The sequence below is a fragment of the Lactuca saligna genome, chromosome 4, assembly GCF_052625555.1.
Source record: "Lactuca saligna cultivar CGN05327 chromosome 4, ASM5262555v1, whole genome shotgun sequence".
Classification (NCBI taxonomy): Eukaryota; Viridiplantae; Streptophyta; class Magnoliopsida; order Asterales; family Asteraceae; genus Lactuca; species Lactuca saligna.
In genome coordinates this window covers 92873587-92889776 of record NC_136420.1, presented here as the reverse complement: position 1 = coordinate 92889776, position 16190 = coordinate 92873587, and the positions used below count along the sequence as shown (strand labels likewise).

The following is a 16190-nucleotide window of genomic DNA, read 5'->3' as shown; positions in this document are numbered from 1 at the left end:
ACCATCGAACCGTCACCAGACTAACAAAAAACTCAATGGAATTTTGTAGTCAAATTCATAGCGTAATAAAACAAACATTATTGTTCATAATATACAAATTTAATAAAAAAATAGAGTTATGTTATGACAAATCGAATTATTTCTATTCTAAATTACAGATCTCTTAAAAAATGACATATTCAGAATTCAAAATTATTCACAATTTAATAAACATATTAATTCCCTAATTCACAGTTTATTATTCTTAATTTATAGTCTATTATTCTAAAACATACATTCATTCATATTTTAATACAATTTTATATGAAATACATAACTTAATATAGTTCATTATCAATTTAATATATAAAATTCACAATTTAATACAATCTGTTATATATTAATTCACATATTTAAAGAAAGTAAAACTCAAACTTTATCACCACCACCATCTACCACACGTCGCTACCAGCCACTTGTGCCATTGTTAGAACAATCATTCATTCCAAATCATATTTGTATATAAAATCATATATTGAAAGCTTCAATATTATATTCAGAATTTAATAAACTCATTCGTTCACTAATTTAGAGTTTAATGCAAAACATTTAAAAAAAATACATTCTTACATATTTATACAACATAAAAAATAAATATAATCACAAGAAAATTAATACAAACATTACAACATAAATCAATTATATTTTAATGCAAAATTTATGAAAATTTTACAACTTAATACAATTAATTCATAACTTCATACAAATAATATTCACAAGTTAATATAATAAATTCGTAGTATAATGCAAAAAAAAAAAAAAATTATACATTTACAACGATATTTTCAACTTAAAACTTATATTTATAGCACCAGATCTAGAGATTAGTGTTTATTTCAAAGATTAATTTACACAATATTCACAGTTTAGTTTTTACGTATTTTATTCAAGATTAGAGAAAATTAGATCCGTGTATAATGTTTGTTTCATCTCACATTTCAAAAAGTAACACAAAATTCATAAAAAAATCATAATGTAATATAGTCAATTCATAATTTAATATTGTAAATTCATAGTTTAATACAGAAAAATTTACAATTTAATACAGTAAATTATTTAATTTACAGTTTAATACAAAAAGATTATACATTAACAATCATATTTTCAACTTAAAATCTACGTTTCAAGATTTTCATTCACAATTTAATAAAGCAGTCCAAGACTCTTATTTATAGTTTTCACAACTTAAAAACATATATGATTTTGTTGCAGCATATCGTCAAAAACCTTGTACGCACTACACAAATTCACATTTTAATAGAGCATTTCAAGACTCTAATTCATAGTTTAATAAAACATATCATGACTCTCACTCGCAATTTAATAAAACACTCAAGGGCTCTCATTAGTTCATAGTTTAATAAAAACTAACAGTTCAGTAAAGAAGTTAAAGACTCTCATTCACAGTTTTATAAAGCAATTCACAACTATCATTCACAATTTAATAAAAAATTTAACACATCAATTTAATAAAAAACTTTAACACGTGACTCTCATTCAAAACTTAATAAAATGGTTTAACACTCTTATTTACAATTTAATAAAGTAAATTAGGACTCATTCACATAATGTAACAAGCAATGAGAACCAACCAAATATTAGAGCTTTGTCCCCTGTACGTGATATCTAGGACCTTTTTCTTATCATTTATATTTTGTAAAGTATGCTTAACACTAAAACAAAATTTCAATAATTTATTCCTACATATAACATAATTATCTTACGACATGCTTAAACACCACTATTTTTATGCTACTAATAATATCCACAGTGCAAAAATGTACTATATAGTGAAGGTAATTAAAACATAATATTTAGGATATCAAACTATGAAAATGATGTCTAAAAAAGTTTGGAACATCTGTACTTGAAAATTGATGTATCAGTTTCATAAAAAACATAATACAAGCAGTAGAAAAAGAATAAAAATGAACGATGATGTTAAACAACTATACTAATGAGGTCAAACAAATTTGTATAATTACCTTGATTAACGAACAGGAAATCGAAGATCTCACATATCTATTGACGATGAAGGCGACTACCTTTAGAAATCAACAAATCAAAAACATCGAGTCGCTCTCCAGTTTATTGAATCACACGTATTTGACATGAAATTTCCTATCTCGATCGTTAACATGTCTCGATCATTAACATAACATGAAATCGGAGGAAGAAATCGATCCAGATGCATAACTGAACAAATAGTTTATTGATAATCAATTGTAGATCCGATATAGAATCTTCAGTGTTATTGCCCGATTCAAAATTAGTGATAGAGATAAAGGTGATCGACAGAAGAGCATGGAGGATGGAAGTGCAGTGGATCATCAATTTATTTGTCAAGAAAAAAGAGAGGCGGTGGTAAGACCTTGGAGGAGATGCTTATGTACGGATAACATACATAAACCCTAAATTCCCATTTGTAGAGTTACTGACTCTATAAGTTATTTATTTAATTTTGGGTGGATCTTTTTTTATGGCAACAATTGTGTTTGAGTATTTTTTTTAGAACTACATTATATAAAAAGAAACAAGCCTTAGGGACTAGCAAGAAACTAGCCTAAAATAGCAAAATTACAAAACATAGGTTGTTGGAACACAAGTTCCAATCTCTAACACCTTTTATGTTTCTAGAAGTAAACCAGTTGAAAGAAAACAAAACAATGGAATCAAATAACATGTCCTTGTGATACTTCTTATTTTGAAAGACTTAGTCGTTTCTGAAGCACCAAATAATCCACAATCCTGTCATTAACACCGTACCCGCCATCTCCTTATTATCTTGTCTGACATGCAGGCCTTGAATCCATTATTGAGCTTCTAAAAATGTCACAAGAGCGAGGCGAGGTTTGGAACTCTTGAAATCAAAGTTCAGGAGTCCCATCCACATAAAAATTTAATTTCAAACCTTTTTAGCAATATCACATTGAAAAAAACGAGATCATTATGTTCCAACTGATCATCGCACATCAAACACCTAATATAAGGTACGCCAATTCATTTGCGAGACAAATTTACCCTTGTGAGCAACCTATCCATTGCTATTCTCCAAATCAAAATGTTGACTTTTATAGGAACATATTTATTCCATTTCATAATCACAGGCATAACAGGTAAAGCCCCCACATCCAAATCTTCTCTATGAGAAGCTACAAAATACTCCCCCTCATCACCGAGATGCCAACCCCACGAATCCTTATTTGAATTTAAATGAATATGTTATATCTCCACTTGCAAAGCTTGAAGCTGGTCCATCTCAGCACATGTTCGAAGCTCACAATGCCATTCAAAACTCCACCTTGTGTCTATCCAAAAATCTTTCACCACTCCCTCCTTGTTCAAAGATAAAGCATAAAGTCTATCACACTTCATCTTAAAGCTTAGTTGATCCCGCCACTTATCCCGCCAAAACTGAATAAGAAAACCATCACCCAATTTTCATCTCAGATTACCTTCATCAAATTTACCAGTGGAATCTAATTTACTAATTTAAGAAATAATATTATTCCATACCCCCGTTGATTGAATTCGGCCTTCTCTCCCATTCAAAATTGAATAAGAAAACCATCACCCAATTTTCATCTCAGATTAGCTTCATCAAATTTACCAGTGGAATGTAATTTACTAATTTAAGAAATAATATTATTCCAAACCCCCGTTGATTGAATTCGGCTTTCTCTCCCACTTTACCCAACGAATTTAGACTCTAACATGTTACACAATTTTATAGGCATCTTGAATAAAGACATGTAGTAAATCCTTAAGCTTCCCAAAACAACTTTTATCACTACAAGAAAAAGACCCTTGTACGATGCGCAAACAACGACACTCGTTGATTTATGTTACGCAAAAGTGAGTGACATTAAAAAAGTGTCGTCTCTTCAAAAAAATTTATGATTTATGTCACGCATTATTGCATGCCCTTAAATTAGTGTCTAAACAGAAAAAAAAATCAAAGAGGGCACCTATAGTAAAATGTGTGTCATCTAAAGATGTCGCTTTATAAATTTTAATGGAACGTGCGTTCCATCGGGGGAAAATGAAATTCTAAAAAATTAAAACCCCGCATTTTTTTCTTCTTTCCCTCTTGCCCTAATTATCGACGCTCCTTCCTTTCCCTCTTGTTTCTCTCAGTCGCTACCTAGGGTTTTTATTGAAAGCTTGAATAGATCGACTGAGGTAACCAAAGGTCAAGTGAACCGGGAAAGGGTCTTCAGTGAAATCTACTGTTACTCTTTGAAATTGGATCTAATCCTACCTTCGCCCCATCCTTCTTGTCTCTATCGGTTGTTACCTTGGGTTTTTTCGTGAAATCTTGAATCGATCGACCAGGGTAACTAAAGGGTAAGCAGACCGGGAAAGGGAAGCAATAAATCCAACACTCACTCTCAAATGGATTCTACTGGACAAGGTTTCAAATTGGGGCTCTCTAAATTCTCATCGATTCTACTTTCATTCAAGCTTACATCGGTTTTTTTGGTATCCAGTAACCGCATTGATTCGACTTTCTCTCTCTGAACAAAAATATCTCATATTCTCAAAAAGCCCTAAACCAGCCACCGCCGGCTATCACCTCCACCATCGTTGATGTCATCCTACTTCCCAGATGGTCTGTGTATGTGTGCGGCAAGACTGAACAGAAAATGAGAAAGAAAAGAAAAAACAAGTAGAAAGAGAGAGAAGAGAGTTTTAGGCTGAGGGGAGGATGCATCGGAGTTGAAGGTATTGTTGTTGAACTTATGGAAGGGGGGGGCTAATGGCAAAAAGGAAGCAGGAGCTGAGAAGATGCTTCCTGTTATTCTGGATTCTGTCCATTTTAAAGATGGAACATTACTGTTGCTTGCATATGGTGACAATGAGCCCAGGTAAATCTGAAGATGTGAATGCCCTTCTGTTAGTCATAAGTCTTAAGCTTATGTGGGTTTTCCTTTGGGTATTTTCATATTATTCTGAATGGCACGCCAGCAAACGGAAACAATTAATTTTACCCTTCACAATTGATTGATGCTGGTTGTTTATGTCACCAAAGCCTAAAGCAGTTAATTCTAGTTTTATAAATATATAGGTTTTCATGCACGTGGTGTGTCAGGAAGCATAGTCTGTCTGATTTTTAAAACTTGGTTATGGGTTTCATATATAGGCTTAGCCCTTAGCAGTTAGCATATACCCTTCACAATGGTAACATGGAATTATCAGGTGTTGCAAAGGTTATCCTGAAGAGGGGGAAAACACAACTGTTTCGTGATGGAAGCCCAATGGTTTACATCGGTGCAGTTGATAGAATTATTAGTAGACCACCCCCAAAAATAGGTGGCTTTGTGCTGGTGGCTGATGGGGCACAAAACCCAATCGGTTGGGGCTTGTACAACAGGCTCATGCAGCTAGAGGAGGAAGTATTAGGGTATTCTGTCATTACTCAAGTCAAATTAAAAAACTGTGTGATGAATTAAGATTATTTTAATTAATATCTGGATGGAATGAATGAATTGAATGGCACAGTGATCCTTCTTGTGCATTGAATGTGGAAAAGCTGCTTGAAACAAGAATAGATGCAGCCATCGGATGACGAGCTTGGGGCTCCCTTTTGCCAATGCAAATGCATATCGTCTTGTGAATAGTGAAGGGGATAGGTAGCTATTTCCTATTATTTTGAATCTGTTGTTTATAGCTATGGCTTAATAATTTTGTCCAGAGTATAGATTGTTAGGACTTATAGTTGATGTGTTTGGGGATTTGGCTGTGATTGCGTCATCAGCTGCATGGGTTGAGAAGTACAAGTAACATATTAAGAAGTGTATCAGTGGATTGAATATGATCAAGAGTGTAGTGTGGAGGCTATCAACAGAGATATTGAAAGAAGAAGGGTTAGACTTAGAAAACGAAGAAGAAGAGTTATTATGTGAAAGGGTGGTTAAGGTTGTGGAGAATGGGATATCTTATATGAACTCGTTGGATGGGCAAAAGACAGGGTTTTATGTGGATCAGCGTGAAAACCGTGAATTTATATCTACCATTTCGGATGGTCAAAGAGTGCTTGCCATGTGCTGCTATACTGGTGGCTTTGCTCTAAATGCTGTACATGGTCATGCTTTGGAAGTCACTGGTGTTTGTTTCCACTCCCTTATTTATGCATGCATATTGGTTATCTAATACTAGATATTATTAAGGAATGCATCTATTTATTTCCAATAAGCAATGTGTATGTTGTTTGATTGACAGGTGTTGATACGTCATCTCCTACTTTGGAAGTAGCTAACCATAATGTCATTCTCAACAATCTAGATCCAGGGAAGATATCATTCCTGAAACAAGATGTGGACATGTCAAGTTCCAAAATAATTACAGTTGTATCCATGTGCAATTGAGTGGTAATTGTAAGATGTGGCAATCGGAATCGGATGTAACATCAGAAGATGGTGGCTGGCTGTCTACAGATGTTTTTGCTGATACAGTCGACCAAAATGGCATGCCAATCTCAAAGTTGTTAGTCTTTTTGTTCTGGTAAGGTATTGCTTTGCTTCATACAAAATATATTTCTATACTTTTTTTTCTTTCTTTAGGCTAAATCTGTTTCTTTCTTTTACTCGTATTTTCTGCACTGCAACTATTCAAAAGGATTTTAGAAATTCCTATTGCATGATATGAAGGAAGAGCCAGTGGTGAGGTGATTCCCTCTTGACACTGTTTCTTGTATTCTCTAGTTTTAGAAATAGCAACATACTTCCATTCATATGTGTTAAATTTTTTTCTGTTTTTTTCTTAATACTTTGATAAATCTACTTTAATTATTATAGCAAATTGCTTTCTATTTGGATGAAAGTGCATTATGTAGTCCTTTTAGATATTCCTCTTACTCTTGTTTTGAAATTGAACAAGGGAGCAAGCATAACTACTATTTGGGTTTATTTTTATATTGGTGGGATGATAGTATACGGGGTTTATTTGTATGGATTGGAGCTTGCAGGTTCACATTTTCATGTCACAAGGAGAAAGTTTCCCGAATCTTCATGGACAACTTGATGTGACAAGGTTGGCTTTTCAAATATCTGATGCGCCATCTTCATTTTCTGTATGTCCCATTTTTACAATTTATAACTAGAATTTCATCATAATTACCTTTGCTTGATAAGCATCCCCCTCCCCGTTTGTAAGATATATTTGCAAGCATGTGTTTTCGGGCTCAATGAATATTTTTACACAATGCGAGTGGTTGGTTTGGCAAGGTTCCTCTAGAAGCTTCTGGAGATTTCGGAATTAAACAAGAGGAAGTAGAATGTCACCTTATGTGTCAGGTTCTTCCTTCTCTGTGGAAGTAAATGCCCTAATGAAAAGGTTTAAAATGAAACCTCTATTGTTTCCGGTATGTATGTTCCTTTTGAGTAAGCTAATGCTAATCTACAAATTTCCAAATGTGTGGTTTGGTTTTAACTTCCTATCTCTGTGGTTGCAGTTGGCAGGATCAGTGACAGCTGTTTTCAACTGTCAAGGCCCTTTGGATGCTCCAGTATTTGTGGGAAGTGGGTTGGTTTCAAGAAAGTTATCTAGTTCAGTTGCTGATGTTCCTACATCACCTGCCTATGAGGCAATCATGAAGAATTAAGAGGCTGGTGCAGTGCCAACATTTGACAGGGTTCCATTTTCTTATGTATCGGCCCATTTTACTTTCAATACTGATAATTGTGTAAGTTGCTCGTACTTTTTCTTGTTAAATCATAGAATTAAAAATCATGTTTCATAGAGAACATGGAACAAACATTTTGCAGGTTGTAGATTTATATGGAATTAGAGCAAATCTTGTAGATGGTGGCGAGATTCGCAGGGCAGGAAATGCATGGATTTGTACAGAGGTACTTATCGCTTGTTGATAATGCATCATCTTCTCTATCTTAGCATGTAATGTATTTCATATTGTTTGTGTACACTTAATTTATGACAGTTTTGTCATCGTTTATGGCTTCAGATCATTTTTTTATCGTCAACTTCTCTTATTCATTGACACTGGTGGAAAATGAAATTCTATATTGGCTCCATGATCTGATCTTGGATTTTCGATTTATTTACAGGGCAAGGAAGATGACACAGCAATGGATGTGAACTTTTCTGGGAATCTATGCTTTGATAAAATCATGGATCAGTATATATGTTCCTGGTTATAATTATCTTGTACCCTTCAAGTTAGGGGATTTGAATGGAGAAACAAAACTCTCTGGCTCGTTTCTCAAACCGTAAGACTTCAGCCACATCTAATTTATTTCTCTTTAAGCAGCAAGTAACTAAAGAAACAAACATCTATCTCATTCAATTATCATTTTTTTTCTTATATCGTAGGAGACTCGATATTAAGTGGAGTGCACCAAAAGCCGAAGGATCATTTGGAGATGCTCGAGGAGACATCATTATATCGCATGAAAGCATCAACATCAGTTCTTCATCCATTGCTTTTGAGTTGGTTACAAAAGTTTAAACATCTTACCCTCACGAAAACTGGCAAAATATAAGATATCATGGTTTTTGTTATAGGTAACTTGTCGATTGCTTGGAGTTATACTTGAAGAAAGTACCCCACACGAGCTTCAAGTATTAGTTAAAATATTCACATCATTTTATAAATTTAGCCACTGAAATATATATATATATATATATATATATATATATATATATATATATATATATATATATATATATATATATATATATATTATAACAATACTTTAATCATTTAAGTGTTCACTAATTTTTTTTTAAACAGAATCAAGCAACTGTGAGATCATCTGTTTTGGATGTTCTTTTGGAGATAACAAAATTCTGTGACCTTTATCTCATGGAAACAGTTTTAGATGATGAAAGTGAGGTATTATAATTTATATCTTTACTTTAATTGTGGGTCCCATTTAAATACCAATCAAGAATAATCATAAATTTGGTAATTATTAATTTTTTTGTTATCTTGTTGGCTAATTGATACTATTATTTGTTGTAGAAAAAGGTTTTAATTGCATTAGAAAATGCTGGGATTTTTACATCGGGTGGTTTGGTTAAAGATAAGGTAAAAAGTAAAACTAACATTCCTTGTTTGATATGTATATGTGCTTGTGTGTAGGCTGTTGTCAAAAAGCTTACATACATTCACTTTTCCCTCATTTGACCACTCACATTTGGCACGGGTATTTGCAACTACATTCCTTGTTTGATTCTTCTATTAATTATATTAGCATATTAAATTTTTGACTTTTATTTGATCAGGTCACAAGAATTATCAGAGTAGGGGTTCATTAGACTTAAATAATTATGAAAGGCAAGATGCAACTCTACTTACTTGGAATTTGATGTTTATCATCTTTTTGTATATCTTTTTAGTTTGTATAGCATTACTTTGCAGAAAGTGTCCCTTGATACACAATGTAGTATTAGGTTATATAGTTAGGGAAAACCTTTTAATAACAATGTACAGTTAGATCCCCTTAATATCAATGTATTGCAATTTTTTGACATGATGTTATTAGATGAAATTAATTGTTTTGGTATATATTTGTTTACATATTTTTGTATTATGTGTAAATGAGTATCGTAAAGATGTTTCGTAAATGCATATCGTAAATGATTATTGAATTTTATGACACGTAAATGCGTGTCATCTTCATTTATGATAGAGGCTTCCTTGATACGCATTGCGTGTCATAAACACGTGCATCGTAAGGTTACGAAACACAAATGCGCGTCGCTTTCCTTTATGACAGGGTCTTCCTTGATACGCATTGCGTGTCATAACTACGCGTCGTAAATGTGTTCCATAAATGTACGTCATAAATAGACGGTGCGCAAAAGCCTGTCATCTCTCGTTATGACATGGCCTTCCTTGACACACATTTGAGCGACGTCTGAGCGTTTTATGACACACATTGCACGTCATAAAAGGCTGTTTTTCTAGTAGTGCATGTGCTTGGGTTAGAAACCCTAATTAGGGTTTAGAAAACCTTAATCTTGGGGATTTAGTTTGGACTTGTCGGGACCTGCGTTTTGGACCATTGGATTGATGTTATAACTTATGCCCGATTACATTGTATGGTTGGCCTAGTGGGGTAATGAACTTAATGGATTAAGTACTTAATGGGTTATGTAAGAACACTTAACCCTAATCGTCATTTTTTTGTGAAAAACCCTAATTAGGGTTGGGTTCTTGTTGGGCCATTCGAGAACAAGTTTATGGAATAAGAAAATTATTGGGTTTTAGGATAAGGCCCATTGGAAAGATTTGGGCCAAATTTGGAAAATTAGGCCATAAGTGGGCCATAGATAGGCCTTGATGATTATGAGATATTGGACCATCGGAATGCTAAGTGTTTGGACTAGAATAAATGGTTAGGCCTTAAGGTAGGACCATGTAGAGTTTTGGGCCTAAATTGGAAAATTAGGCCATATGGTGGATCTTGGTTGATTATTTGGCTTTTGGGCCTTCAGAGTGTGAGTTTGGGGCTTGGTTTTGCACCAAGCTAGGTTAGGGGTAAAATGGTCATTTTACCTTAAATGTAGACTTATGGTTATGCATTGAAACCCAAATGGTTAGTTGAGTGTTGTTTTGATATGGACAGTTCGGGAGTCTGTTATCCAACAACTAGAGTTTTATCTGCTGGACTTCGGCAGTGTGAGGTGAGTATCCTTGCCATACCAAAGGGTCGACGACACCAAGGCCGACCCATTATGTTATATGTGGTGTGTTAATTGTCTTTGTGATACTTGCTTGGAAGACCTTGGGGGAGCCTGTGGCACTTGGATATCAGACCATGTGGGAGAGCCTATGTCACATAGGTATAAGACCATGGGGGAGCCCACAACATCCTAGAGTAGGACCCTGGAGGGAGTCCATGACATCCGTATATGTTTGTATGCATGGCTTGTATGGTTGATATGTTTTATGTGATTATGTGGATTGTATATGGTATGTTATGGGGAACTCACTAAGCATCGTGCTTACAATTTTGCTTATGGTTTAAGGTATCATTGGTTTGGAAAGGAAGGGTCCGACTTGATCACATTGCACACACCCGTGTTTTCCGCATTATGTGATTTTGGGATGTAACTCTGATAAATGTTTTAATTAAGCAACGTTTTTGAATGGTTGGATTAAGTAACATTTGTTTTTGACTATATATAAGAATAAAACTTTTACCTTGGATTTTTGGTTCATTACAACACGATAATTTTAGAAAAAAACACCGATAAACTATTCGTCGTCCAAGTATTTGCTCTCGATCTGTGCATTCATCCTCCGTATCACTTCATCTCGTCTCGGTGGCATGTTTTCTTTGCTTTTCATAAGAATTGCCAAATCCTTCGATATACGATCTTGCTCAGCTTCTTGACGAAGGAACTCCATATGATGACGTTGCAATTCATATCTTTTATTTGCAATTTCCATGTGGACATCGAATTTTTGTTTCATTTCCGCGTGCTCTTGAAGCTCACTTTCATTCTTCTCCACATGTCTATGAGTACGCTTCACTTTGTCGAGCCCCATCGGTCGTCGTGATGGAGAGATTTCGTTGATGACGTCAAAGGCATCCGGGAGCTTATCGGTGTCCATGTTGAGGTTGATGTTCGTGCGTCCGTTGGAAATGTCAACCGAACCCGAACCACGAGACCTCTTTGATTGTTGTTCCGATGATGTTGGCGTTTTTATCCATTTTGGATCTTTCTTCACGATATCCCAAATTTTTTCGTGCTCAAATACGTGACCCATTTTCACATGATATTCCTCCCTCGCGGCTCTAAACACATCGAACTGATTTGCACTACTTTTCCGTTGCAAAGAAAGTTTGTTGTAGATGAAATTAAATTTGGTGCACTTCCAGTTAATTTGAGTCCATTTGCCACTTAGTATATCGTGATTGCGATATGTGTCATTCTTGTTCAAAATTGTGCGGAATTTGACAATCACGACTTCCCAAAAAGCAACTCTCCTCATATCGTTCCCCAAAGTTGCTTGTTTTGAAATCCCGCACCAATCCACCGCCAACGCATGCTCTTCCTCTCGTGTCCACCATGTTGGAGGTCCTTCTGTTTGCTCCGCGCCGACCATGACCTCTTTCCCTTTTTCCTAATACTTTCTGACTACCCCGGCCTGCATCTTGATAATAGTTTCATCTTGATAATAGTTTCTTGCATGGGTGAGAGTTGTGTGATTGTTTGTCGCATGAGACCAAATGTGTTAAAAAGGTTTTGTTGAATGTTTGTATTTTGTTTCATAAAAGGCGAGGTAAAGAATAGTAGTGGATGTGAGGCGGAATAAAAAAAAGTTGCCGGAATATGGAAGTTGTGGTGAGTTTTGCGAGTTGAGAAGGTTCATGTAGCCATCGTATCCCACAAAACCTATTGGAATGGATGTGATTGTGTTTGGAGGAGGAGTATTTGGATTTTGATCCACATTGGTTTTTGTGTTTGGTTGATTTTTGTGTTTGGGTTTTGAATGATAAAAGAAATAGAGATAGATATAGAGAAATAGAAGTGTAGGTAAAAAGAATGATATATATATATATATATATATATATATATATATATATATATATATATATATATATATATATATATATATAGTTTAAAAATTGGTTTTTGTGTTTGGGTTTTGAATGATAAAAGAAATAGAGATAGATATAAAGAAATAGAAATGTAGGTAAAAAGAATGAGATATATATGTATTTATATAGTTTAAAAAAATTAATTAATAATTTTTTTTGAATTTACCGTTTTAAACGGTAATATTACCGTTTTTAATCTGATGAAAAAATGCAACGGTCGAAAAATTCAACGTTACAATCCATTACCATGGCAACGCGTGGCCACATAACTGCTGAAAACATGATTTTTTTTTTTTTTTTTTGTGTGTGTGTGGGGGGGGTTGTACGCACGTTATGCCGGCTATAAAGATCTACCAAATCAGCTCAACACCGTGTGACGTTACTCATACCGTGTGATGTTACTCATACTCATCGGTCTTAGTAAAGTTAATTCTCTCACCATAGAATGGCCACAAGGCTATACCACTGATTGTATATGTCTCGTTTAAAGTAAGTTACAAAAATGTCCCCATACTCTGTGATTTTTACGTATTTTGTCCAAAATTATAACCTTTTTCAATTTTGGTATGTGTTACAAGGTTTGGTATAGATTTTGGTCCATATGTCATTTACTTTGAGAACCTTTTTATTAAATTATTTTTATCATATTACCATTACTATTAATATTTACAATTAAATCTTAAAATTAACTATTAAACCCCAATAATTGTATTGTTTTGTGTTCATCAGAAATCTTTATCATTAATAAATTGATTTTTTTTTAATAAAATGAAATAAATATTAATAAAAAAATATTTTTAATGTGCAAAATAGTCTATTCAACAATGTCTGTCGAAAGATAGTGTCCTAAAGTTGGAATTTTTTTTAAGTTGTGTATGACTTAAATGCCCTCATAGTGAACTCAGGACATTATCATTTCTATAATTTAAATACACATGCACCATTATGTAAATATAACGTAATCAACCCATCCCCACACACATAATTACATAAATGGACCATTTGTGAAATTGTTTTACACAAGGACCATTTTACTTAATACAAATGTATATAACAGGTCCCATTTCTATATAATTATTTATAATTTTTATCCCCATCAGCCATAACCATAGACACATTGAAGCAGCGTTTGTATAAATTTTTTTAATAGAGACCGAATTTTTTGACAAGTCTATGCATACAAAGGATCTCATACAACTATGCAAGTTTTAGCATGTAAGGGACAATTTGGTTAATTTACACCTTAGAACAACCACATATTATCTATGGATTTTGAGGAAAATTTAGGAGTTTAGGACCAGGTTTTGTCACTTTATTTTCTCCACTTTAAGAAATACATTATACCTAAAAGAAATGGATTTTTAAAAAAGGAGTTGTATGTGGTTTTGTCAACAACTAAAACTTGTAAGTGTATAACAATAGTTACACTCTACAAGTCAAAGCAATTTAATAGAAGATAGCGTTAACAATATTAAAAAATAGACCAATGACCATTACTTTGAATTCAACATTAAACAACTAAAACCTACACAAAGTTTGAAAATAAAACCCCACACAATGTTTTTGTATTGAAAATTCATATAAAATATAGTTTTATATTCTATCCCACTATATAAACCAAATTAAAACCATTTGAATCCATTATAACTTTGCTAGACCACCTCTAATGACTTCGTTTAAAATAATAGCTTTATTTGCAATCCATAAGATACATTTTAAGCTCTCTAGGAATGCCTAATACTCAAGCATGGAGGCCTTAATTTGTACCATCATAAGCATCGTAATTTTGTTATATCTTTCCCTAAGATACATCTACAAAGAAATAAAACGAAATTGTGTGTAGTAGTGGTGCTTGTCATTTTTCTAACTCTATATAAACTGACACCAATAATATTTGTTAATACATAAACAAGATAACATAAGTTAAAATTTTGGGGTCCATGGAAAATGAAACAAAACAAGTTTATGCATCTTTCATAAGTTAACCTTTTGGGTTCCATCAGTCAATGAGACAAATTAGCAACACATAATTAGCCGTGATAAAAAAAGACCCAATTTGTTTCAACCTAGTGCTTTAGGCATAACATCAAACACTTGGAAGACATAATAAAATAAACCTTAGCACTTACCAATTTCCAGCAATAAGGATTACCTGAGTGAATTAAAACTTATTAACAGTTGCAGATGAGATCGATTGTGAAAGAAAAAAAAACAATACGGAAACCCATTTGGATTCTTAGTAAAAAACGAATTGAGGAAAATCATAATTTTGAGGATAAATTGGGTTAACAACACATACTCATCTGGTCGTTTATCTAATAATCTTCATCAGCAAGGTCTTAGGAGTAGCACCTCCGTAATATAGTAATAACACCATGCCAACATAAAAAAAATTATGTTTCTCGGACCAACTTGAGGGGTAGCAGGCTACCCCTGACTACTAGCTAGTTCTGCCACTCGCAGAGAACGGCGAAGTTAGGATTTAAACTCACGTTTGTTCCACTTAAAAGAAATGACAAAATAAATGGGTCAAGAAATTGGTTCGTAGACAGTGGCGAATTTAAGATTTTAAACTCACATATGTTCCACTTAAACGAAATGATAAAATAAATGGGTCAAGAAATTTGGTGTTATTGATTCGATTAGTTAATAATATCATCTTAGCAAAATATATCATTAACTTCAATGCCAAAGATCAAAATAACTTTAAAAAATACTCATAAATGTCTTACAATTGTTCTCGATGCGTTGACATATTTCTAAAACAATCTATAAGTACATCGTTACTCATACCATCTACCACATCTTTCTCAATATATGTGACTAGACAATCATTCATAAATTGATCACTCATCTTATTACACAAATGTTATTTATCAACTTCCTCGCAGAAAATGCACGTTCCACTATGGATGTTGCAACATGCAATATCAATGCTAATTTTAGTATAAGATGTACCATTAGATATATTGTATGTTTGTTTGTTTTAACCATCACCTTTTCCAGTTTCCAATTCCCTTCAAGTTATTACATCCACACTATAATTTTGAAAGAATTGCTCTAAGTGCTCCCACGCCGTGTTCTGAAAACTCGTTAGAATAAAACATAGTCATCTTGAGTAGTTCATCCACATTAAAGGCTTGAAAAGACTTACTTAGACATAAACAAGCCATAGAAACAAGTAATAATGTGTTTACTTCATTAAATCGGTTGTTGAGCCCTTGAGATTGCATATGTATGACCACCATAAATACATCAATTTTGTTGTGGTGTAAGTAGTTAATTTGCGAATTAAATAGAACGTGTTAATGATTAATCTAGAAACTTGAAAAGAATAAACAACTTTATAGTTTCTAACCTATGAGGATCTCACATGATGCATTCCATTTACAATATTTTGGTCTTTCTTTGGAACGCCATGATCAAGTCATTTTTGACCACTAAGATATCAATCATCAAGTATAGGCAAAAAATAAAATCAAACTTTTTTAATGACCTCAAGAGACAACGTGCTTCCGCTCTAAGATCTTGAAAATTATTATTAACTTTAATGTCTTCAAGTACTTTACAAATTGA

At 33.6% G+C, this 16190-nt stretch overlaps 1 protein-coding gene and 1 pseudogene across 2 annotated transcripts; one reads left to right on the top strand and one right to left on the bottom strand.

Moving 5' to 3' along the window:
• The first annotated feature begins 5225 nt into the window (after positions 1-5225).
• On the top strand, positions 5226-9533 carry LOC145039914 (uncharacterized; annotated as a pseudogene). Its single transcript, XR_013679841.1, has 11 exons — positions 5226-5394; positions 5735-6145; positions 6262-6543; positions 7007-7402; positions 7493-7723; positions 7806-7889; positions 8106-8267; positions 8371-8619; positions 8792-8893; positions 9023-9206; positions 9286-9533. The product of XR_013679841.1 is annotated as an uncharacterized LOC145039914 (transcript).
• A 1730-nt stretch (positions 9534-11263) lies between these two features.
• LOC145039913 (uncharacterized) lies at positions 11264-12118 on the bottom strand. The gene has a single exon (XM_078987911.1). The coding sequence runs from the start codon at positions 12116-12118 to the stop codon at positions 11264-11266; it is 855 nt and encodes a 284-aa protein (XP_078844037.1).
• Positions 12119-16190: the final 4072 nt, after the last annotated feature.